Source organism: Halichoerus grypus, chromosome 12, assembly GCF_964656455.1.
Source record: "Halichoerus grypus chromosome 12, mHalGry1.hap1.1, whole genome shotgun sequence".
In the NCBI taxonomy this organism is placed as follows: Eukaryota; Metazoa; Chordata; class Mammalia; order Carnivora; family Phocidae; genus Halichoerus; species Halichoerus grypus.
The window spans coordinates 83,724,932-83,750,755 of record NC_135723.1 but is presented as its reverse complement, the minus strand read 5'-3'; the positions used below and the strand labels follow the sequence as shown (position 1 = coordinate 83,750,755).

Sequence of the window (25,824 nt, the reverse complement as noted above, 5' to 3'; positions counted from 1 at the left end):
GAGGGGCACCTGGGTGGTACAGTCAGTTGAACGGCCAACTCTTGGTTTCAGCTCAGGTTGTGAGATTGAGCCCTGCTTTGGGCTCTGTGCTCAGTGGGGTATCTGCTTGAGATTCTCTCTCTCCCTCTCCCTCTGCCCCCCCCCTCCGCTCCCTCTCTCTGTCTGAAAGAAAGAAAGAAATCTATGAATACACTTGATTACATATGAAGTGAAGGCAGCTTAGAATACATATCAAACTCAAGACAGTGGTTACTTCTGGGAATTAAAATAGGGGTAAGGAACAAGCCAAGTAGGGTGCCAGCATTATATTATCTTCTCCACTGATCCAGTGTCAGGATCCCTCTGCCACTTAAAAGACGAGTGGTTTTAGAGTCAGAGTCAAATATATTCTCATTCTTACATTCATTCAGTGATTCAAAATCATGCCATATTTTAGTTTGCTTTATGTTTGGACCACAACTTTATTACAGATATATAGCCTTTTCTCCCATAGTTCTTTTTTTTAAAGCTTTTACAAATATTATGCTGGATATATATACAAAAGAATAAATTTGAACATTTATTTAACTTTTAAAACACAGTAATAATAGTAAGTATATTTGAATCCACCTCTCAACCTAAGAATAAGCTAATGAATAATTTGCATCTATCTTTGTGTTCTCCCAACCCTGCTTGTGTTAACTCTTTCCCCGCCCTGGAGATTCGAAATGTCCTTGTTTTTTATTATTCATAGAAGACTAATATGCCTTCACTAAATTTATCCATCCTCTCAACTGTACTCTTCTAAGTAGAAACCCTAGAGGTCTCTTTAAACTTTACTCTAATTTGTATCAATTGCTCTTTAGATCTACTTCCCAGCTGGTGTTCTGGAACTTCTCTTTACTGTGCTTCTGGATTAGATTGTTTTTTGAACCTCCTCAGATACCTTCCTCAGAAAGATATGTGGGAAGTAAATTTTGAGTTTTTGCATTCCTGAGAAATATTTATATTTCGCTTTTATTCTTGATTGATGGTTTAACTAGGTATAGAGTTCTAGATTCAATATTCTTTTCCTTCAAGATTTCCAAGGCCTTTCTCTCTTATATACTGGCAGGCATCATTGTTGATGAGAAGCTAAATAACTGATTTTTGCTCCTTTCAAAGTTACCTTCTCTCATTCCCAGAAGCTTTAGGATCCTCTGTTGAACCTTGGTATTCTGAAATATGATGATGATGTGTTCGGTAGGTATGGGTATTTGAGACTTGTTGGACCCTTTCATTTTATTTTTTATTTTTTTAAAGATTTTATTTATTTATTTATTTGAGGGAAAGAGAGTGTGTGCCAGTGCGGGGGAGGAGCAGACGGGGAGGGAGTGGGAAAGAATCGCAGGCAGACTCAGTGCTAAGTGTGGAACCCAACGTGGGGCTCAGTCCCACAAGCCATGAGATCATGACCAGAGCTGAAACCGAGAGTCAGGCTCTTAACCAACTGAGCCACCCAGACGCCCTAGACCCTTTCATTTTAAATAGTACTTGAATATCAGAAAAAGGATGGAAAAGATTTTCATAGACTAAAACAGCGTAGGGAACACGTGGCATTACATTTGGAGGGGTGGTATGGGGAAAAAAAAGCACATGGAGTTTTAGAAGTCACGTGACTGTGATTGAGGTACAAAAAGGCTGATTTGTTTGGCATATAGGGAAATAGAAATAAGACAGGGAAGATTGATGAATATTGTCTGGTTGAAGGCCATGACTGTTAGGCTGTTATATATTTAAAGTACATGTTCAGAAACCGGCTATAATTGTTTTGCTAGTACTTGAATTACAGCTTAATGATCATAACATCTTCCCTATTCCTGCCATCTCCCAGCAACAGGATAAGACCTCATCCAACCTACACGAAGCTGCTTCAGATTGTGTGTGCTCAGCTCTCTATGCCATTGAGAATGTGGAGACTAACTTGCCATTAGCCATGCAGCTTTTTCAAGGAGTCCTAACATTGGAGACTGCTTATCATATGGCTGTGGCACGTGAAGATTTAGACAAGTGAGTGATTATTTAAGGCAGTAGCCCCAGATTCCATCCTTCGTGATTTTTTAAGACTCTGGGTAAATATAGACACCACAGCCTAAAGATGCTCTGTTACTCTCGAATGAACCTAGAGTGGCAAATTGGATGCAGAAGGAGAGGTTGGAATAATGGAAAGTAGTAATTTTTTCCACTCACAAAGGATAAGGCTCTAAGAATTAGGGATGAACTTTGGAGTATCAAGTGTGATTTGATAAGGATTTTATTCAAATGTTTTAGTAATTGAGAATTTGAACTGACTTATGAGTGATTTGCTTATATGTATAAAAATATATGATAAGGAAAGGTGGCTTTTATGGAGATTTTGATACAGCATAGCTAATAATCACTACATGTCCCTTAGGCTGAGGATCCTTTTACTTAACTATGTCTGTGAGTATGTACATATAATATACAGATTTCTGACTTGGTACTCTCATTACTCTTTCATTTGCAGAGTTCTGAATTATTGCCGTATTTTCACTGAACTATGTGAAACTTTTCTTGAAAAAATTGTTTGTACTCCAGGCCAAGGTCTTGGTGACCTACGAACTCTGGAACTGCTGCTTATTTGTGCAGGACATCCTCAATATGAGGTAGTGTTTGTATTATGCTAAACCCATTTTTCTCCAGGTTGTTTGTTGCATATTACCTATATTCCATTGCCACCTGTCTAGCTTTTTATTTGTGGGAAACTATAGTCTTATTTTTGATTAGCGTGATGTGGTGGTTTCCTCTGTATTAGAGTTTTTCTTTTTAAATTATATTTGGGTTTCTGCTTTGAATCCTTTTTGATTTTCTTACCCGGTTAGCTGGGCTGACTGCTGTAGGCACCTCAGGGAACCCATTAGGAAGAAAGCTTACTACCTTTTAACTGAGCCCCCTCTGTAGGTCCAGTTATTCTTTTTAGAGCTTTACAGCTAAAAACAAAACAAAACCACATAAAATCTTAACTGTATAAGTCTTAACATCCAAAATTTTTTCTCCAAATTGTGAGTGGGAATGAGAAAGGGATTGAAAGGATTTAAAAGTCTACTCCATTCCAAAATCCCTACAACACCCTGCCTCTTAAAAAAGTTGGCTAGATTTTTTTAAGTCTTGTTTATTCAAGAAGTTTTACCTCCTCTTAATAGTATAAGAAGTGAGAAAGAACTCCCAAATTGGGTATTGTTTTAAATCGGTCTATTTTGGATCCTTGATGGGAAAAGGATGGTAGGGCCCCTCTAAGGGAGGAGCACGGCTCTGTGATTCTCATCTCTTTTTCTCTTATTCATTAAAAAAAAATGTATTTGTTTGACTTGATCTCACGAGGATATCTAGATTTGGATGAAACACAAAACATGTATGGGAGTAAGTGTAGCACTATGTAATAATTACCACTCCTTTAAATAGTGCCATAAGTAAGATAAGCTGTGGATAAAGTCCCAGACTTTTTCTTCCCTTTCAGTCCCACTCAGAAAAGTAGGTGAGTAAAAATGACACAAGGTTGGTATGTTCAGGGATTTGCAGATGGTTTGTCTGTCAAGAGGTGGGGTTTTTTTCTTTTTTTAAGATTTTATCTCAGAGCATGAGCACAAGCATGAGCAGGGGAGGGGCAAAGGGAGAAGCAGATACCCTGCTGAGCAGGGATCCCGATGTGGGGCCCTATCTCAGGACCCTGGGGATCAGGACCTGAGCCGAAGTCAGACGCTTAACTGACTGAGCCACCCAGATGCCCCTGTCAAGAGGTATTTTAATCTCAAAACATGAAATGATTTTAGATTTGAGAAAAAATATTTAAAAGAGACTTCCATTTCTGTGTCTGTTTCTCTAAATTCAGAATCATACTGTTGGAGAGTTACCAGCTAAAGAGGGACTGTACACCCAGTTACCATAAATGGAGTTTGGGGCCTATCATGGGAAGCTAGTTTGGGAGGATAGTAATAAATCTGCTGGAGAACAGGTGGCTTCTTAACTGGTTCTACTCGTATTACTTTAGATTATATCTTCTTTCCTATATGGTTCTAGTAATAAAACTGTCTTCATATTCCATTCCTTTTCTGATTCAAATAAACCTTTTCTTTTTCTTTTAATTTGACAGGTAGTAGAAATTTCCTTTAACTTTTGGTACCGACTCGGGGAGCATTTGTACAAAACTAATGATGAAGTTATTCATGGAATCTTCAAAGCTTACATTCAGAGGCTGCTTCATGCCTTGGCTCGACACTGCCAGCTAGAACCAGACCATGTAAGTTCCCTTCTCCACTTCTGCAGATCTTAATTTCCTACTCTTTTCAGTGCTAATTTGAAAATGAACTAAAAAGATAATAAAGCTAATGGAATCTACAGGTTTTCTGTCGCTCTGTAGCATACACTAAAGAAATCAATACCAGTGTAAGGAAGAGTGAGTATAAGGCTTATATAGAAAGAAATAAGTTCTGCTGAGCCAGTAATTCTTCTCTTAGAAATTTACCTTAAATAATTCTGCTGAAGAAAAAAAAATGGCTATTTTATGTATAAAGCATTATCTGTAAAGTAAAAAAATGATAAACTCATGTACAACAGTATAAGAAGAGTTACATAAATTATGATGTTGCAACTTGGTGGACCATTATGCAAAATAATGACTTTTGAAATAGCAGTAATTGGTTTGCTAAATGAAAAAATTAGAATGTAAAATTTTATGTGCTGTATTTTTAATGGTATAACATGTAGTTGGATTAAAACTAACACAAAAGAAGTTATTTGTGTGAGGTTGTGGTGAATTACATATGATTTCCTTCCCCATACACATACAGTATACATTTTTCTTTATACTGATTTTGTAATTTATAAGAAAATACAGAAATAATCTACTTGCTTAGAAGAATATATACTAGAAATACTATAAAATAGCCTAATTGGAAAACTCTTTAAGTTCCATTCTTTGCTTAGTCTCTTAAATCTTACAGCATTTATTTCATCCTTTTGGTTGGTTGGTTAGTTGGTTTTTTTTTTTTTTTTAAAGATTTTATTTATTTATTTGAGAGAGAGGGAATGAGAGACAGAGAGCACGAGAGGGAAGAGGGCAGAGGGAGAAGCAGACCCCCTGCTGAGCAGGGAGCCCGATGTGGGACTCGATCCCGGGACTCCAGGATCATGACCTGAGCCGAAGGCAGTCGCTTAACCAACTGAGCCACCCAGGCGCCCATGTTGGTTAGTTGGTTTAATTCCTGTCCTTTAACCCAGGACTTGAAGAGTTTTTTCTCATTGCTCACAATTAGCTCTGAAGTGAAAACTGTAACTGTCTTTGTTCTCTTCATTTTAATGTTAACATTGTTGAGTCATGGTATTTTGCACCTTGAAAGAATCTTAGTGATGATCTAGTCTAGTGGTTTTCAACCTTTATTTTTTGTTGTTTAACTGAGGAATTCTATCTTCAACTACATCTTCCATGGAAGCCTGATATGTAAATAAAAGCAGGGCTTCTGGCTTCAGTTGGCTCTACTTGCTTGATCCCGTTCTTCCTTTTGCTAGTTCCCTGGCACCATTTCCCTTGCGACAATTCCTTATACTTGTGGATATATAGTGCTTTATAATGTGTGGAGTGCTTTATGATTCCTTACCTCAAGATAGCCATCATTTCCCCCTCATTCTCTGACTTTAATTTCTTCATCTTAAAGCAAGGAGGTTGGACTAGATCAGCAATTCTCAATAGGATTAGGGCTTTTTCCACATAGTCATGGATAAAGCTTCTTATACATGCCCTTAACCATCTCCCAATTGGAAGCATGAAGTATAAATGATCTCTCTATTTTTTAATGAAAATTTTCAAATATTTGGCAAAGGTGAAAATTTTATAGTGAATATCTATATACCGACTACCTGAATTCTACCATTAATATTTTACTATACTTGTTTTATGTTTTATTATATATCTGTCTACCTATATAAAATTCTTTTTAAGGTCTAAAATTCTATCCTGGGGCACCTGGGTGCTCAGTCAGTTAAGCGGCTGCTTTCGGCTCAGGTCATGACCTCAGGGTCCTGGGCTCGAGCCCCACATCAGGCTCCCTGCTCCGCGGGGAGCTGCTTCTCCCTCTCCCACTCCCCTGCTTGTGTCCCCTCTCTCGCTGTGTCTCTCTCTGTCAAATAAATAAATCTTTTTAAAAAAATAAATAAAAAGAAATAAAATTCTATTCTGCATCTAGCTGTTGTCATAATGACTGATTCTGGTAAATCTTGAACCATGAAGTTTCAGGGGCTTATTCAGTACTAAAAATAAGATTAACTTATAAACTCTTAAATTACCACCTCTTCCAGGTCACTTCCCACCCCGACCACTCAAATTTTTTCAACAACAGAGCAAGGTGTGGCTTGGAAAAAGGGGTAAAAGGAAGAACAGTTTTTCATAGTAAAGGTAGAGGATAGGTTGTATTGACTTTACATACCTAAAAGTTTAGGAGACCGTATATAGTAAAATATCCTTTGATTTAGGCAACTTATCTCTTAATGGCTTTTTCTTTATTCTTGATTTTATAGAGGTCAGTGAAAGCCTTAGTGATAAGTTTAAAAGAAATGTTCTCTGACTTGAAATTTCAGGAGGGGGTTCCTGAGGAGACTGATGACTTCGGAGAGTTTCGGATGAGGGTATCAGATCTGGTGAAAGACTTGATTTTCTTGATTGGGTCTATGGAGTGTTTTGCTCAGGTAAGTCCATTTGGAGATTCTTACTGGTTTTACTGATCGCTTGAGTTGTGTTCACTTCTGTGTCTTCTGTAAATGTTCCACTTTTTTCTTAAATTTTAATGGCTAAATGGGATAGTAGATATGCAGGTGCCTAGCACACTGCCTGGCATATAGTAGCTTTGTTTGTTTAGTAGTCTGTGGATGGTTCAGTTATGGTTTACTCTCATTATTCTTGCTGTTGAAAGCTGTTCTACTTGTCCAGTCAGAATGGAAAATCATAGATAAACCTTAAGGCCCCAAGGTATTTATAGGGAACTTGGACCTAGCCAGGAAAATAGGCAAGTTTTTCTGCTTTATTAATTATGTGCCAAATCCTGGCAACTCTTTTAGTTATTTGGCATTTCCTTTGTCCACACTTATGGTTAGATTCCTGTGCAGTTTCATCCCAGAGGTGACTATACTAGAGTAGAAGATTCATAGTCCTATGATTTTCCTGACAGTGAGTATCATTTTACCTCATAAGGTTGCAATCATCACCATTCCACATCACTTAACATTAGCATAATTTCAGGCAGTTTTCATATTGCTGGATCATGCTCTAAGCTCTGAAATACTAGTTTTGATACTTATCAGCAATACTGAACTAACCTTTATTTTTTTGGTAACCCAGCCATTTTGTATATTTGGGGGCATAATCTGATTTAGAAAGTGTTAATAAAATTATGCCTATTTTTCTTTATATTAAGCAAAGTGTGTTTATTGATCTAATTACAAAGGGTTGGAGATTCCTAGAAAGCAGGTTCAGTGAGATCACCAGATCATAAGCAGATGACCTGTGTTCACATTTCAGCTCTTCTGTCATTCGCTATGTGGCTTTGAGCAAGTTACTTGTTCTTCAGATCTCAGTTTACAAATTTACTTAAATTGTCAGTGTTGTCCAAGATGTATTCTGTGGAACACCAGTCCTATGAGATGTTCTTGGGGGGGAGGGGAATCCTCAATTAAAATTGGGAAATGACTTAAACAGTATGTTAAAGGCTCGGTGAAGTCCTACAACAAGAGAATATTTAATTTTATCTTACTTAGCAGTATTTGTTATTTGACTACAGAAACCTTATTTAAACTCACTCCCAATCAGATGGATATACCCTGGGAAATTTCTGGACTAGAACATCTCTTGAGTATTCTGCTTGGTCTCCTTTTTTCCTCCCCTTGCTTGGATATGGAATTCTAAATAGCTACTTTTTAAGAATTTATACTGCTAGTGTTGATGCGGATAAGTCTTTAAAACAATAGAAATGTAAAATCAATACATATATAAGAAATTTACATTGTATCTCAATTTTAAGTGTATTTATGTATTTAGCAGTTATTATAGGGATCAGGAAAAGACATTCATGTAATATGTTTTGCTTTTCCATAATACTCATTTTGTGGGGGCAGATGATAATCTTGATACACTCTTGGGGAATCTAACTGGGTTTATTTCAGATATTAAAATAGCAGTTACTTGTCATTAGTGAAGATGTGAAAAATGAAATAATATTCTCCCCTGGCTCTGAGAGATGATTAATTTAGAAACAAGGGGCTGGATTTATTTTAACTAACAGGATTTTTTGTTTTGTTTGTTTTGGAATTCTATTCTGTTTTCCTTTTAATGGATCCATAATCCACCTCTTCTTCTCTAGTTATATTCTACTCTGAAAGAAGGCAACCCACCCTGGGAGGTGACAGAAGCGGTTCTCTTTATCATGGCTGCTATAGCAAAGAGTGTTGATCCGTGAGTGTCTAATAAGTCTTTTGCTGGGAACTCTAAATATCAAAGGAAGGAAAATTACACCATTTTTCTCATATGGTATATGTTTGGAAACTCTTAGAACTTCTTCTATAATGCTGCCTAGTCTTCTGACTTCTAGAGTCTATTCCAGAGTAGCATGCATTGCTGATATTCATGTTTTAACCACATATCTTAGAGTTAAAATTATTTTGTTCTTGATGCTAGGAAGATAATGCTGATTGATTTTTCCAACTGAGGCTCCCTTGTGAAAGTTGATATAATAAAAAATTTGTTAGGCTGTTAAATTGTTGGTACTTCCTTAAAAGCAGTTGAATAGGCACTAATTAGCTCTCATCTGCTTTTGGACCTTGGGTAAGTTATCCTTACAAATATTTCATTATATTGTTCTCCTTTTTGTCTGCCTTAGAGAATCATTTGTGAGTTTCAGAAAGGCAAGACAGGCACCATTTCACCTTAAAAGAGTAGCAAAATCTAAGGGGCAATTATTTTTGTTATTGTCATGGGAAATTTTTAATTTATTAGAATTTGATTTCTAATTGAGTAGCATAGAAATTCTATTATTTTAACGTGAATTCCTAAAAACAAAATTTGTGCTGTGAGTTTATAAATTGATGCTAATATCTATTAAGTTTTCTTGTATTGTGATCAGATAACCTGCAACTGAGCTCTGTCCCAGGCCTTGGTTGGAGAGATGGTTAAGGCATGTATTTATGAAAAGTATAGTGCTTCTTACTTAGCTGCTTACTTAGGGTTTAGTCAGTGAAATCTTACATTGTTTCTAATCCAATAAATATTCAAGGAGAATAGAGTAGGTTTGTTTTTCTCTAATAAGATGTACTGGTCCTGAATTACATACCATACTGTTTGCTCTTAAATTTGTTTTGATATCTTTTGGAACCTTCAGTGATAGTCTGAAGATTATTAAAATCACTTCCATTCTAACTGATATGTGCTGGTGTGAAAAAGGATGGGTAGAGAGTCTCAAAAATTAGCTTAGTGCTCCCAGGAAACATAAGGCATAAATGAGAGAAGATTTTATATTGTTTTTTGTTTATCCACATTTGAGGCCAACTGCATGATTATAATTTTTTAGTGTATATAAAGGACTTAGTTTATCAGCATGGAGTGGTTTTGCTCTAATCCAGGACATTATTTGGATTTTAAATATCTTTCGTTTCTGGATTATATCCTACACTACGGGGGCATAAAGAATTTCAGCCAGTATTCTTGGGGAGTGGAAAAAAGACAAGGAAAGGGAAAAAAGAAATTCTTGGAGCCATGGAGAGTATTTGGTTAACTTTAATTTTCCCTCATGTTCCAAGTCAGGGCACCTTTACCTATTCCTGCAGCTTGTATTCTTATTCCTTTAGTTAGTGAGCTGGCCCACCCATACTTACCTGTTCTTAAAATTTCCAGTATCCAGCTATCAGAAATCTTTTGGAGAAGAACTAATACCAAGTGGTCTGTGAGAATTACTCATTCATTTAGCCATTCAGCAATATTTATTGAGTGCCCACTATGTGCCAGGCACTGTTCTAGGTACTGCAGATATAAGAATAACTAAAACAGATTCTTTAAAAGAAGACATTCATCCACAGTAAATGCCTGCCTCTCCAATTTGAAGAACCTTATTTGATAGCAGGATGTGTCTTTAGATACTTTATTGGCATTTAGAAGATTAAGGAGCAGTATGCTTCTCTGAAACAGTATCTTCTGTTTCTGTCTTTTTGCCTTAAAAAACTTTCATACCAAATGTTAAGGACTTTCATCCAAATGGTTATGTGTTTAGAAAAAAGCAATGATTTGTCTTTTTGCGGCCTGTTATTAGACCAGAATCTAACCTCTGAAATCAGTAACTGTGAGTACTTGCCTTTTGTACTCAGAGAGAACAATCCAACACTTGTGGAGGTCTTAGAAGGAGTTGTCCGTCTTCCAGAGACTGTACATACAGCTGTGCGATACACCAGCATTGAATTGGTTGGAGAGATGAGCGAAGTGGTTGATCGAAATCCTCAGTTTCTTGGTATGTATGAACTCACTCCTCTGCAGCTGCTGAGAATGATTTTTCTGATTTCTTCTCTTACTTTTGCTCTTGTTCGCTTGTTCTCTATTTTTATTGGTAGGTAGAATATTTCTAGACACTGAGAGTAAATACTGTATTATGAGTTATTGCTTAGTTGACACAACATTTATAAACTGATCATCCTTTGGAGAAGGGATCTTTGAAAGATTAGATCTCTAGATAGGGAAACAGTTTGCTGCTAATAGTCTGCTTTGGCATGAACATTGCTGTTAGTCTCTGGCACATGCTTGAGCTAATCAGACTCCCTGTAGTTCTAACTTAGATGCTATTAATAGGCTAAAGCAAAGGAAGGGTTTTTTTCAGTGTTAAATACATGCTCCTTTTAAAAATCAAGAATTATCATTTGAAACAAAATAAGTACAAATTAAAATTAAGAATTTTGACTTACATAACCTCTGGATGCCCTTATTGGCTTGAAAAAATAAAGATTATACAGAGTAACTTTAGAATCAAAAGTAAAGGTAGAAGTCATTTATTTTATTCCTCTCATTTTGCAGATAAACAAATCCAAAGACACTAAATAATTTATCTAGGGTAGTATATATTAAGCCCCCTGATAGGAGTGATATGTTCTGAGAATTTTAAGAACCCCCCAAACTTGTGAATATCACTAATTATATATTAAGTTTGATGTATTTCCTATGCTTATATTATCATCATTTTTTTTTTAATTCCAGTATAGTTAACATAGAGTGTTATATTAGTTTCAGGTGTACAATATAGTGATTCAACAGTTCTGTGCATTACTCGGTGCTCATCAAGATAAGTGTACTCTTAATCCCCTTCACCTATTTCACCCATCCCCCCACCCACTCCACCTCTGGTAACCATCCATTTGCTCTCTGTAGTTAAGAGTCTGTTTCTTGGTTGTCTCTTTTTTCCTTTGTTTTGTTTCTTAAATTCCACATATGAGTGAAATCATACGGTATTTCTCTTTCTCTGACTTATTTCACTTAGCATTATATTCTCTAGATCCATCCATGTTGTTGCAGATGGCAAGATTTCATTCTTTTTTATGGCTGAGTAATATTCCGGTGTGTGTGTGTGCATGCACACGTGTGTTTACACCCCTTCTTTATCCATGCATCTTTCAGTGGACACTTGGGTTGCTTCCATAATTTGACTGTTGTAAATAATGCTGCATTAAACATAGGGGTGCATGTATCTTTTTGAATTAGTGTTTTCATATTCTTTGAGTAAATACCCAATAGTGAAATTACTGGATTATATATTTATTACCACCTTTCAGCTTGATTTTATTTTACGTATGATCTTTTTTATTATTTGAAACTCTTGCTTAAAAAGTGATGTTTCTTTTTTCTTATTTCTGTATGTAGAGCATATGATAGACATGCTCACATTATAGCTGAGATACTTTCAAGTTCAACATACCATTTAAAGATTTTTTTCAAAGTACCTATTTTCTAGGGGCGCCTGGGTGGCTCAGTCGTTAAGCATCTGCCTTCGGCCCAGGTCATGATCCCAGGGTCCTGGGATCGAGCTCCACATTAGGCTCCCTGCTCAGCAGGAGGCCTGCTTCTCCCTCTCTCACTTCCCCTGCTTGTGTTCCCTCTCTCACTGTGTCTCTCTCTGTCAAATAAATAAATAAAATCTTTAAAAAAAAAAAAAACCTATTTTCTAATTCTTAGATTCTTCACTTCTATTATCTATCTCAACATTTGACTTTCTTCTCTGAATGTTTTTCCACAAGAAACTGAAGTGAGTTTGTTTGTTAAGCCTTATCATTCAGTACCACCATGCAGTATCTCATTTAAGTGTGTGCTTCAGCAATAAGACAAATTGCTACATGTTTGTACTTTAGAATAGTTAAAACAATACATTCCATTTGAGAATCACAGAAGCATGCAGTATTATAGTTCCCTATACTGTATACTTAGTTCTTCTGATTCCTAGGCTTAAAAGTTTTAGGCTTCTTTTGTGGAGGGGGCCAGGGGTTCATGCTGGTTGGTGTATCAGATCGGTCATTAGACGAGAAATGGAGATAACATTTTAATGTGCTTTATGACATTCTTTTGATTCCTTCTTTTATGGTTTGGCATGAGGTTACTCTGACGTACTTATAAAGTGCTCTTTTAATCATATGTGATTTTTCCATAGAAAATCATTCTGATTTTTATAAAGTAAGGTAAAAGACAAGTAGAATGTGCTTTATAGAAATTCACCAGTTTGATCAGTTTCTTTGGAACACTTACATTTGCTACAAAGTAGAATATTTTTCTAGAAGTACTAAAGCTCAATCTGCCTGTTTTTAAGGCCTTTTCTAACTATAAAGAAGCAAGTATAAAAGTGTCCACTTTAGATAACTGTCATTGTCCTGATTAACGTAGGCTGTTTTTACATAGTGACTCATCTCTTGAGTATAAATAATGGTAGCTCTCTGAGTGAGCTTTATATTCTTTCTTATATTACCTTATTTTTAATACTTGGATGGTCTTATCCACCAGTGGTTTTCAAACCGTGCTGTGTGAAGGCCTAGCCATGAGGAAAGAAATAGAAGGTGAATAGATAGGACCCAGGGCTCCCTGACACTATGTCAGTGAAATCAGCTCCTTTTTTTATGTTTTATATATTGGAGTTTGAACACATTTCATTTTTTTAAATAGTTGTTTTGATTAAAAGGGGGAGGGCAGGGATATAAACCTCTGTTCTAAGAAACTAGAAGTTTTCCTTGAGTTTCAGAAATGTAATCTCTACTGTGTGGTTTCTCTCCTTAGACCCTGTGTTGGGCTATTTGATGAAAGGCCTGTGTGAAAAGCCTCTGGCTTCTGCTGCAGCCAAAGCCATTCATAACATTTGCTCTGTCTGCCGAGACCACATGGCTCAGCACTTTAATGGACTCCTGGAGATTGCCCGTTCCCTTGATTCCTTCATGTTGTCTCCAGAAGCTGCTGTGGGCTTGCTAAAAGGTATTTACTTCAGATGTTAACCAGTAACGTCTCTAAGCCACTTCTGGAGGGTTATCTTATACTAGTCAGATCCCAGTTTTTCAGTTGCAGTATGCTTAGTGATGGAGAAAGTTGGCTGTTCCACTCAGGGGAAGGTGCTGATTATATATACATGCATTCTTTTCTTAGAATATTTTAAGGCCGTATAACTAATTCAAACTGCTTACAGTGTGTATAGCACAGACCTAAATTTTGGGGTGGCGATGACACATTTGAACTAAACATAGTTCCTTTTTGAGTTGGGGAAAGAATAAAAAGGGAAACCAGATAGCATTGCCATACCAAAGTGGTAGGTGGAAACTTAAAGGTAGTGTGTGTGGATCAGTCCTGTCAGTAGAAACTTGGTCTCTTAGTGGTCTTTAACCATTATGGATCAGCTTTACACTCAGTGATTGCCTATCCAGAGGCAAGCAGCCAAAGTGGTGATGAAGTTCAGAGTAAGAAGAACTAGATTAAGGCTAGGAAAAAAGAAGAGACTTTAAGTATGATGGCTGTTTTTAAATATTTGAAAGATTATCCTATAAAAGAGGGAACAGATTTATTTTGAGTAGTAGTCAGTTGTTGACATGTACTGGCTTTTAGAAAGAAAACACTTTCTAACTAAACTCTGAAAACAGATCGGGGTGCCCTGTGAGGTAGTGAAATCCTTACAGCTTGTAGTTAGAGGGGATTGAGGATATATCAAATAAAAGATTGGGTAACATAACCTGTGTGGCATCATTTAAGCCTCTGTGAATAGCAAACAAGTTAGTCTTGGCTAGACTGGATGCCCTTGTGTGGGAACTAACTGATCTTTCTATATCTATGGCCAAGTTCCTTTCCAGTCAGTGTTTCTGCATTTTCCAAGACAGATTTTCTTTTTGTAGCGTGGGTTTTTGTTGTTTCCATTCATAGGCATAGGTAATAAAGCATTGAATCAGAGTCAAATATTCTTATTACTTAGTTACTGCTAGTGGTTATTTCTGCCATCTCGTAATTTTCTAGTGAAATTTAACCTTGATACTGAAGTGACGTCAAACCTGTGTGTTGTAGGATGTGGCATCTCCGTCATCAGTGATATCCTCTTAATGAAGAAAACTTTTTATTTTTAAATTTTTTTTAAGATGTAATTATGGGGCGCCTGAGTGGCTCAGTTGGTTAAGCGTCTGCCTTTGGCTCAGGTCATGATCCCAGGGTTCTGGGATTGAGCCCTGCATCGGGCTCCCTACTCAGCAGAGAACCTGCTTCTCCCTTTTCCTCTGTCCCCTGCCTGTGCTCTCTCTTTCATGCCTCTCTCCATATACGTCAAATAAATAAAAAAAAAAGGAAAGATGTAATTTGAGAGAGAGAGAGAGTGCATGTGAGCAGGGAGAGGGGCAGAGGGAGAGAGAATCCCACCTAGACTCCTAGCTGAATGGGGAGCCCGACTTGGGGCTCCATTCCACAACCCTGAGATCATGACCTGAGCCAAAATCAAGAGTCAGCCTCTTAACCGACTGAGCCACCCAGGTGCCCCATAAATACATCCTAAAAAAAAAAAATTCAAAAAATAAAAAGTTATAATAACATTCTTTTCTGTGGGAATGAATTAAAAGGAAAAAGCATATTTAAGTTAGAGTCCCCCCTCCAGTTTTAAATAAGTCTAACTCACCCATGGCTTATAGACTACCAGGAAAAATCATTTAGTTTTTTCATTCACATTTTGACTTATGGATTGATTATTATTCTGTTGAATGAAATTTTGGAAGAGAGAAAAATCAGTCATGGAATTTTTTTTTTTTTTTTTTTTTTTTTACCTTGGAAAGGACCTAGACTGATATATAATCGTTTGGCTCTGGAGGAGATGCTTCAGCTTTGATGGGGATCATGACAAGAGGAAGGCTGAATGAGAAGGGTCTGGGCCTTCTATTCCCACTTTAAGCCAGCTACTTTTTTTATAAATGTATTTTATTGGAGTTCCAAGTTAAGATTTTATTTAATAAAAGAAGGGGTCGGTAGGCTTTTGCAACTATTTAAAAAATGAAAGAAAGGCAAACTAACTTACTCTGTTCAAAGCACTCAAAATTTTACAGATAAAGAAACTGAGGCCCAGAGATAATACCTTACCTAGCTCATAGATTCTGTTATGGTATAACTAGAATCAGATCTCTAATTTCAGCCCATTCTTACAAAAAAATTATGTCTGTTTCTCACACTTCTCTGATGATAAGAATTGCTTACAGTACTTATCAAAAATAAAGGCTGTCCTTGACATGCTAGATCAGAACCTCTGGGAAGTTTGAGAACCATTGTACTGTGCTATATAAAAACAGCTTTGGCATTGGCTTTGTGAAGGAGATTTTTTTTAAGTATTTGAAGAGTTGGAAGGGGAGATGTATTTAAACATCTTTAAACCCATAGTCTGCTGAGGAGAGAGAATTTAATATTAACTTGAGTTACAAATGTTAGTGTGAAGGTCACTTTGTTGTCTAAGCCAAATAAAGAGAAACCGACCTAAATAACAAGATACTATAACTGAAAAAGCAGTGTTGATCTTTTTAAAAGAATGAAACCAGCCGGCCTCTTCTGTTAGTCAAATGATGGAGACCAATGAATTACCTCAGTTCAGCTTTTATTTTGTTTTATTTGTATTTTTCTTTGTCTTGCAGGGACAGCACTTGTCCTAGCCAGGTTACCTTTGGATAAGATTACTGAATGCCTTAGTGAACTATGTTCTGTTCAGGTTATGGCATTGAAAAAGGTGAGTCCAATTTAAAAAGGGGTTTAGTAAGACAATTTACAGGTGATCTTTTATCTACCTAGACAAGCCAAAAGAATAAACTAAAAAGTTATTAAAATTAATAAATCTGTCAAGGGAGCTGCATACATGGAATAAGTATTCTAAAATCAGTAGATTTTCACTATCAGTAATACAATTTAGAAGATATAATGGGGAAAATACCATTCAAGTTAGGAACCAAAACCATAACCTACCATGTTTCCTTCAAGAATATTGTAAAGTTGTCAACTCTTCTCAAGTTACATTTATAGTGCAATAATAGAATTTGACATAATGATTCTAAAGTTTATCTCTAATGATATTCTGGTAGAAACATTTAAGAAATTTTAGGAAAGAATAAGAAGCAACTTGCTTTATCTCTTAAAATTTATTATGAAGCCTTAGTCATTTTGAAGTGTTGTAATAAAAAAAACCAAAAAAAAGTGTTGTAATAGAAAGTGAAATAAAGATATAGATTATATAATAATGTTACATATGATCTATATTATATAATGTATATAATGTCTTGGTCATTATAAAAGTAAATGGGAAAAAAATTAAATAATACTGTTTTCCACTCCACGGTGATCATGTCGTAAAATGTAGTAATATGCAGTCTTGGGCATGATGCAGTAAGATGAAGGAAAGTAATTTGACAATATGAATTTAAAAGTTTATACTATTTGAGTTTGCACCACCCTAGAAGGAAATAAGCAGAGATTGAGAGGGAGGTTGATGTAAGGATGTATGTTGCAGTGCTTGCGGTAGGTATGTATGTGTAACAACAGGGTATTGATGCCTCTCTGTCCCTTCAGCTGTTGTCTCAGGAGCCCAGCAATGGTATATCCTCAGATCCCACTGTGTTCTTAGATCGCCTTGCAGTAATATTTAGGTAAGAAGGGAGACTGGTTCCCTGCCTTGGGTTAATGCTCAAATAAGACCATTGTGTATTGAAGAAAGCAAGTGTTGTTTTCCTAAACTTCAGGTGCCGCCTATAATCTCTTCTGTTAGGAGACTGATAAGCCCATTACCCGAAATTTTGGTGCAAAGACAAAGTCTAAGAATATGTTCTTGGCAGACCTTTGTCAAAAGATCCTCTAAAATGTAATTAAAATTTTTGGTCTCTAGATCGGTGATTATCAGAGTTTAACATGCACCACAGCCGTCTGGAGGGCTTATCAAAACAAATTGCTGGGTCTCATCCCCAGAGTATCTGAGTCAATTGAATTTTGGGTAGGACCCAAGAATTTACATTTCTAATAAGTTCCCAGGTGATGCTGTTGCTGCTGCTTGCTATTCCAAGGACCACACTTTCAGAGCTATTGCTGTTTGGTAGGGGTGCAAAAAAGTCATGAAGCCTTTTCATTGATCAGGTGAAATTAATCCTTCTTTGAAGGATCTTTCTTTGAAGTCAAGAGGAGCCTAATGATTAAAAAAAGCACTTGAGTTTTGAGAGCTTTTTATAATTTGTCAGACCCATAGATATAACTGGAATATCAGAGTAGTTGTTACGTAAAAGCCTATGTGGAGTAAGTTAAAACTGAGGTGTGTTAGCTTATGTGTTCTTGTCAGCAGGTTTTTCTTTTTAATTTGGTGCAGTGCTGGGCGCCTGGGTGGCTCAGTTGGTTAAGCGACTGCCTTCGGCTCAGGTCATGATCCTGGAGTCCCTGGATCGAGTCCCGCATCGGGTTCCCTGCTTGGCGGAGAGTCTGCTTCTCCCTCTGACCCTAACCCCTCTCATATGCTCTCTCTCATTCTCTCTCTCTCAAATAAATAAATAAAATCTTTAAAAAAAAAAAAAAAAAAAAAATTGGTGCAGTGCTTTTCTTATATAATCATGATAGCCCTGTTACATGACATTCTGAAAGCCCAACCAACAGCCCTTATTTCACAATAAATGGAAGAAAATCTGCAATAGATGGAAATCCCCCAATTTAAAGAAAATAAGATTTTTATTAAGTTGCTGTTGAGCTTATTGAAATTAAAGAATTTCTTTCTTTTCAAGAGGTTGGTGATCATACAGGATTTTTTTCCTGCTTTCTTTCAAATTAATGGATTCTAGAACTAGACAAGTAATTGGATTTGACATACTATGAGTGGGCCCATATCATGTATCACTGGATTCAGACTAGAACCATGAGAAACATCTTGGGTAGACTAGAATTCCTGAAGCTTTTGCCTTTTAATGCTGAGAGTGGAACAGTACTTGGTTTCTCATAGTGGATTTAGATAACCTGGTTTTTAATTAATATTTTTTATTAATTTGGAAGAGTCTACCTATTCTGGTTTTAAAGAGAAAAAAAAAAAGAAAAAGATAATTGTAGTGCTCCACAACCCATATTAAGCCAGAGTTAGATTGAGTTCCCATGCTTTAGTGGAAGCGGCTTAAAGGTGGCAAAAAGGGGGAGGGGGAATGATTTAAACTATGTGCTTGTGTTTGTTTGACTGAATAGAAGGAAAAGGTGTTGAGTCATAAATAACTTTATTATTTTGGTATTCTTTATGTGGTGACAATATTACCAAGTAAGCTAGCGGGGTTCGGGGCTGTGGCTCTTCAGTTAAATTGCTCTTCTTTTACTATTTTGGGTTGTTGCCTTTCCCCAGACACACCAATCCCATTGTGGAAAATGGACAAACTCATCCGTGCCAAAAAGTCATACAGGAAGTAAGTGCTTAACGGATGCCTGTGGAACAAGGCTTTCTTCCTTTTTCCTTACAAGGCTGTGGGTAACTAAAGTGAGAAGGTATTGTCTTCTGGGTTCATAGGAAGATTCAGTTTGTTGATACAGTTGATACAGTTTAAATTTCAATGAATAGAAGAATTTATATTCAAATAAATATTTTTTACTTAAGATTTGATAAGAAAACAGACTGTGGGGAAATGCACTCAAAGTCCCGAGAAGTAGAGAGAGATTAACTATGTGAATCCTGGAGTTGCTAGGAGGCCTGATTAATACTAGCAGAATTTTTTTTTGACAAAGCCATTTATCCCTCATGGCTTTTGTTTCCCCATCGTAAACACACTTCTACTTTTTTCACTGAGGGTAATATGAGGATCAAAAGGCATGTTTTGAGAAGTGCTTTTCAGACTTCAGGGGGGAAACACCAAGTATCCATAAGTGACAGTATCAAATAATGCCTTTTTATTAGCTGTGCCCTTTTGTTCAAAGAATTCCAAATCAGAACTGTCTTTAAACACCTGTTCCTCTATAATTCATACTAATTCTTTTCATCCTAAATCAGGAATTCCAAAGTTTATCTTTTAGTGAAGTTAGACATGCTCTTCTTCCTGTTCTAAAGAGTCACTGCTTCTCTTAAGAAGTGGTTGTGTTTTAGTGATGGGTGGCATATTGCGTACACACGCACGCACGCACGCATGCACTCATGCACACTAGATTCGGGCTACGTGTTTTCCTATAAAGAAAGCTTTTCCCAAATTATTTGAAAACCAAATCAGATGTTACCAACTTGGGAGCATTTTTTTTTTTAGCTCTTAGTTGTTCATTGTTTTCTTTCTTGTGCTCTTTGACTTTTGACTCAGATATGGCCAGTTTTATCTGAGACTCTAAATAAACACCGGGCTGATAATCGGATTGTAGAGCGTTGTTGCAGGTGCCTCCGCTTTGCTGTTCGCTGTGTAGGCAAAGGATCTGCAGCCCTGCTTCAGCCACTGGTTACACAGGTAAGTTCTTCCTGAGAGGGAAAATGTAAAGTGTACAGAATTTGAAGTAGGAGTCTTTATTTCCTTTTTAAAGATTTTATTATTTGGGAGAGGGTTGGGGGGAGCAGGAGCGGGGGGAGGGACAGAGGGAGAGGGAGAAGCAGACTCCCCGCTGAGCAGGGAGCCTGACTTGGTGCCTCTCCCAGGACCCTGAGATCATGACCTGAGCTGAAGGCAGACGCTTAACTTACTGAACCACCCAGGCACCCCTGAAATAGGAGTCTTTAGAACAAAAACTTTGCTGATGAAATGAAACACTTTTGTATTTATTAAATTACAAACTCCAAAATATTTGAAAGAGATAAGTAGTGCCTATGGTATGTTGTCTCTGAGGGAAACTGCTTATAATCTATTCTGTATAGTGATAGTCTAAATAGTAACACATTCCACTGTGAAATTAAGAAGAGAATGACTTTAATGCTCAGCTCTCATATACCAGCGCTAAGCATTTTTATACTAATTTTTCTTTTTAAAATGTGTCCCGTCAAATTTTGCTGTTTCTTGGCCCAAAGGAATTTTTTTCTATCTCAACCACAGATGATCACATAAGTCTGTTATTTGTCAAGAAATGTTTGACTCTTTTATAATCACCAAGATTGATACGTAATTATGATGGTGTGACTCAATGTATGAGTTCTCTAAGATCACATTCACATCAAGAACTATTCTATATACAAAGCCTACAACTAGTAACTTAGATCACTAAGCAATTTGATGTTAACCTTACAGCAAAGCCAGGACTAGATTGAGGCAAGGCAAAGTGTCAACGTTGGCATTTGCAGGACTTGGAGTAAGTGCCTTCTTAAGTTTTGCATCCATGCATTGAGGGAAAATGCACAGCTCCAGGCTGGGCCACACCCATCCAGCCAGAAGTGACCTTTGTCTACCTGGACAGTATATCTATGGTGCAGATTTTAAGGAGGCAAACCCTCTGAGGAGCTGACCCTGACAATGAGTGCCCTCTTAAATTCTGCACCCTAGGTGCCTTTTTTTTTACATGTTAAATTTTATTTTTTAAGTAACTTCTACACTCAGCGTGGGGCTCAAACTCATAAACCTGAGATCAAGAGTCTTATGTTCCACTGACTGAGCCAGCCAGTTGTTTTTTTGTTGATTTGTTTGTTTTTATTTATTTGTCAGAGAGGGAGAGCACAAGCAGGGGGAGTGGGAGGCAGGAGAAGCACACTCATGTTGGGCAAGGGGCCTGATGCAGGACTCGATCCCAGGACCCTGGGATCATGACCTGAGCCGAAGGCAGATGCTTAACCGACTGAGCCACCCAGGCATCCCCCCGCCTTTTTTAATAGAATTTGTACAATATATTTCTCTTCACTTGCATATTTTACCGACAACTTAACATCCTTTTTACAGGCTGCACTCACTCAGCTTGATATAATCAAAATTCTTTCTTTCAAACAAACAAGAAAAATTCAAAATCGTAAACCCTTAAGAAAACAAATTAAAAATGTTGAAAATAAGTCACCCCTCCCATTAGGAGCAGTGTCCATTTGTACAATATATAGGGTTTGGGTTAGAATCTCTTTATGGATCAAGCACATGTTTTCACGACACCTTTATTCTTGCTAGTTTTATTAGCTCCTGTCTGGCAACTCTGCTGGTCTTGGAGGTGTCGGTTCCTTGGTGGCACCTGGGAGCCGAGGCGGGTGGGATGCAGGGTGGCCGGCCTGGTGGGGCAAGCAGGGGAGAGCAGCAGCTGCGTGCAAAGCGGAACCTGGGCTCGCTCTGTGCAAAGTGGTCAGAGAGACCAGAACAGCCAGGGCAAGGACAGACAGCAGCGGGCAGAGGCCAGCGTTTATTTACAGTTCAGCCTCCTGAGGATGGAGAGCTAAGTTTGTGGTGACTACCCCCAGAGGTGTGACCCTGCCCTGCCTGTCTCTCCTGGGCACCTCATTCTTAAGGAAGCACGCACCCTCAAGTAGGGTCATGCTAGTGCAGTATCAGTTGGCATATGCACAGCCCTGCCTCCTGTATATTGTAGATTTGATTAAAGTTTATGTTTACTGTACCCTGAGGATACCAGATGTTTGTACTGCATGCGTTTCCACCTTTGGTTATATGTCCTCTTCAGTGTAATACATTCTGGGTCGAACATAACTTGATTTAGTGCCCCTTTGCTGTTAGAGGATGCCCTCATGACTTTGATTTTTTTTTTATTCCTGCTAATTAAGTATGCGACCAACCCAGTTGAGTAGCACCTTGTATAGGAAATGTGTTCTAAAGTCAGTATATGTGAAAAAATGAAAAGTATTTTTTAAAATCCAAAAATCAGAAGTCAGCAAACTAGAATCAATGGGCCTATTACCTGGTTTTGTAAATGTAGTTTTACTAAGAGGTTGCCATGCTTATTCATTTAAGTATTCTGTATTGGCCAGTTGTGCTATGGTGGCAAAGTTGAATAGACAGATCATATGACCAGCAAAGCCTAAAATTTTTACTATCTGGCCCTTTAAGAGAACGTTTACCAGCTCCTGACTTAAATCATTCATTATGTAGAGCATATAGTTTTGAGTATACAACACCGAATAGAGTCATAGCTCTCATCACATGACCATTCTATGGTGTATGTTAATAATAAGAGTCAGTCACTTTGTCTTTCAGCCCCCACCACACTCATTGAGTTGAATTTATATAATAAAACCAGTATATTCGGTTAAGCGTCCGACTCTTGATTTCAGCTCAGGTCTTGCTCTCAGGGTCGTGAGTTCAAGGCCTATGTTTAAAAAAAAAAAAAAATCAATACGTGTGTTGTGATGGCATTTTACATAGATGAATGTGCAGATGCCTCTTAATTTTTGGAGGAGAATAGGGAAAAAATGCTAAACAAATCATTTAATTCAAATATGTATATTGTATTAACATTTTTATTCTCTTGAGATCCAGGTATCTTGATTAGAAACACTGTTTTTTACTTAAAAGTTTTAAGTAGAGGGGTTTAGAAACAACTCAAAATTTAAACAGTGCTTTCACAGTCTCTTTCAGGATAAGGGTATTTGGTATTTTTAGCCCTGCTATAGCTATATATGCTTGCTTTTTTTTTTTTTAATAGTTAATCTTTAATGCAAATAAGAACAACCTTTAGGTATTGGGATTTATGCTAGGATTTTGCAAATAGCTTGGGTGATTGCATCTTACTGGCTTCCAGCTTGAGCTGTTATATAGCTCTCTTACAACATTGTTTTGGGAAGATAAAAGGTCAAAGGCTGAAAGGACTCTAAAAAGAGTACTTGAAAATTATTGAAGAATTGAGCCCTGTGTTTCAAAAAATGTTGCCAACAAGCTTTACTATGTTGTCTTAAAGAGAAGAAACCAGTCTGTCTCTGAATTTCTTCCTCCAGACAGTTTCCTAAGTTGATACTTAGGCAGGTAAAGAATTGAACAACTGGTTTCTCCCTTGGCAGATGGTGAATGTGTACCACGTACATCAGCATTCCTGTTTCCTGTACCTTGGCAGTATCCTTGTGGATGAATACGGCATGGAAGAGGGCTGTCGGCAGGGACTACTAGACATGCTCCAGGTCTGTTTTCCCTGGGGAGTATCTTGGAGGGATTAAAGCCCTGAGCGGTTTGTTCTTCACCATGTTTTGAATTCTCTTGCTTCTCATTGTTTATTCTCCAGGCATACTGATTTCCTAATAACAGAGAGGTAGAAACTTGCTAGTTGTTCTCTGGACAGACATGCCTGGGAGAATGAGAGATTGACCATATGACTGTAAGGATCATTACAGCTATTACTGCCAAATTTATGCTCTCTAGAGATAATGGTTTTTTGAGAGGTGGAAAAGGGAACAAATGGATATAAAACAAAAGATCTCTAAGCTCAAGCATGATTCTATTTTTAGGTTCTTGCCTAGAGCAACCAGTGAACTAACTCACTTATTAGCAGGGATGGTCATAGGGTAAATAGTAGGCATTGGAAAAGGCTCTTGATACACTGCTTTTTTCCCTCCTAGTCATAGGGAGGAAAATATATTAGGGAGTTAATGATGCTCCTTTTCACAAGATGTCTTGCTCTTTAAAATTGACATTTCATGGGGCACCTGGGTGGCTCAGTCAGTTAAGTGTCCAACTCTTGATTTTGGCTCAGGTCATGATTTCAGGGTTGTGAGATCGAGTCCCACATCAGGCTCTGGGCTGGGCGTGGAGCCTGCTTAAGATTATCTCTCTCCCTCTGCCCACCACCCCCACTGGCGCTCTCTCTCAGAAATAAAATCGACATACTATCCTTAAAACTTCAAAAAAAACGTCATCTACTCCTTTAGTGGACTTGACCATATCTAGTACCTAAGCAGTCTTTACTTTCAGAAACTTCTAAAACTTTCTTTTTTTTGAGAGAGAGAGAGCGAGCTGGGCAGGGAGCGTGGGAACAGGGAGAGAGAATCTTAAGCAGGCTCCACGCCTAGCATGGAGCCCGACGCAGGGCTCACTCTCATGACCCTGAGATCATGACCTGAGCTGAAATCAAGAGTTGGGCGCTTAACTGAGCCACCCAGGTGCCCCCAGAAACTTCTAAAACTTTGAGATGACATCTGTCCAGTTTCATCAACTAAAATTTATACCCTCAACCCTTTCTGAAATGTGGACTTCATATGTGAAAAGTATATCAATTGAGAAAGATTTCTCTCTTCCTTTTCTTGATCTGATTCTCATCATAGTCTTTTTCTTTTCCCACTTTGCTTCCCCCACTTTGTTCCTTTTGTATATGTTGTGATATTTAGCAAGTCTGAATGCTGTTGATTTATATACTAGCATTTATTTAAAATCACTGTTCTGTTTTAGGCACTGTGCATCCCTACCTTTCAGCTGCTGGAACAGCAGAATGGGCTCCAGAATCACCCTGACACTGTGGATGACCTGTTCAGGCTGGCCACCAGGTCAGTCCTTCTGAAGAGCAACCCTTTCTTTTATTGCTTATCCCCATCACTGCTTCGTCTTGTCATGTAACACTTGACTGTTTGCTTCTCTATAAAATGAGGTTAGTGAAGTATAGGTAGGTTAATGATTCATAGCCCAAAGTTAAATTGTGAACCAGAATATCCCTGTAAGTGAGGAAAAGGAGTTGGATGGGAGCAGGGTAAAGCAGCTGGGTTTCTATCACAAAGGAGAGAACATGGACAAGACAAAACCAGCTTGGTAAAAACATATGACTAGAAAATCTCTAGAATCCCCTGTAGTTTTAACTTTCTGTGCTGCTCTGATGACATGATCCACTTCAGCTTTTTCCTTTAGGAAGCTTGGCATCCTTTAGATGTAATCACATCTCAGAGTAAAAAATTCTTAGGATTTTAAGGTGCCTTAGAAATTATCTTGTTCTGCACTTCCTGGTCTACCCCCAGCTTTCCACCCCAGTTTTTGCTTGAATTTCCTTTTACCAGTAACACTGACTTATATTATTGCCAAACCTTTGAATTCCTTCTTTAGTCCCTCGCTAAGGAATTTGAACCAAATCAGTTAGTGAACATAAAAGCATTTAAAAATTATGAAAAATAGATTATTATATGTAATTATATATTTAATACATATTTTATCACAAATGCAAAGTAGTATTGACTATTTCAGGATTGTATGTCAGACGCTTTTTTGGTTAGTTTTTGGACAAGTTAGAAACACCTTTGTTGTTACTTTTTTTTTTTTTTTTTTTTTAAAGATTTTATTTATTTATTTGACAGAGAGAGACACAGCGAGAGAGGGAACACAAGCAGGGGGAGAGGGAGAGGGAGAAGCAGGCTTCCCGCCAAGCAGGGAGCCCAATGTGGGGCTCGATCCCAGGACCCTGGGATCATGACCTGAGCCGAAGGCAGACGC

The 25,824-nt window shown here is 37.6% G+C and overlaps 1 protein-coding gene across 2 annotated transcripts in view; it reads left to right on the top strand.

Moving 5' to 3' along the window:
- Positions 1-25,824, top strand: part of TNPO3 (transportin 3) — a 78,831-nt gene that overhangs the window by 37,201 nt on the left and 15,806 nt on the right. For both annotated transcript variants that reach the window (XM_036089326.2, XM_036089327.2), the window contains 13 exons: positions 1,853-2,028; positions 2,507-2,645; positions 4,130-4,276; positions 6,610-6,717; positions 8,385-8,476; positions 10,378-10,517; positions 13,313-13,504; positions 16,171-16,262; positions 17,096-17,172; positions 18,885-18,945; positions 19,822-19,962; positions 23,421-23,537; positions 24,799-24,893. In XM_036089326.2, coding sequence (XP_035945219.1) covers positions 1,853-2,028; positions 2,507-2,645; positions 4,130-4,276; positions 6,610-6,717; positions 8,385-8,476; positions 10,378-10,517; positions 13,313-13,504; positions 16,171-16,262; positions 17,096-17,172; positions 18,885-18,945; positions 19,822-19,962; positions 23,421-23,537; positions 24,799-24,893 — 1,577 coding nt within the window. The remainder of the gene's footprint in view (positions 1-1,852; positions 2,029-2,506; positions 2,646-4,129; positions 4,277-6,609; positions 6,718-8,384; positions 8,477-10,377; positions 10,518-13,312; positions 13,505-16,170; positions 16,263-17,095; positions 17,173-18,884; positions 18,946-19,821; positions 19,963-23,420; positions 23,538-24,798; positions 24,894-25,824) is intronic.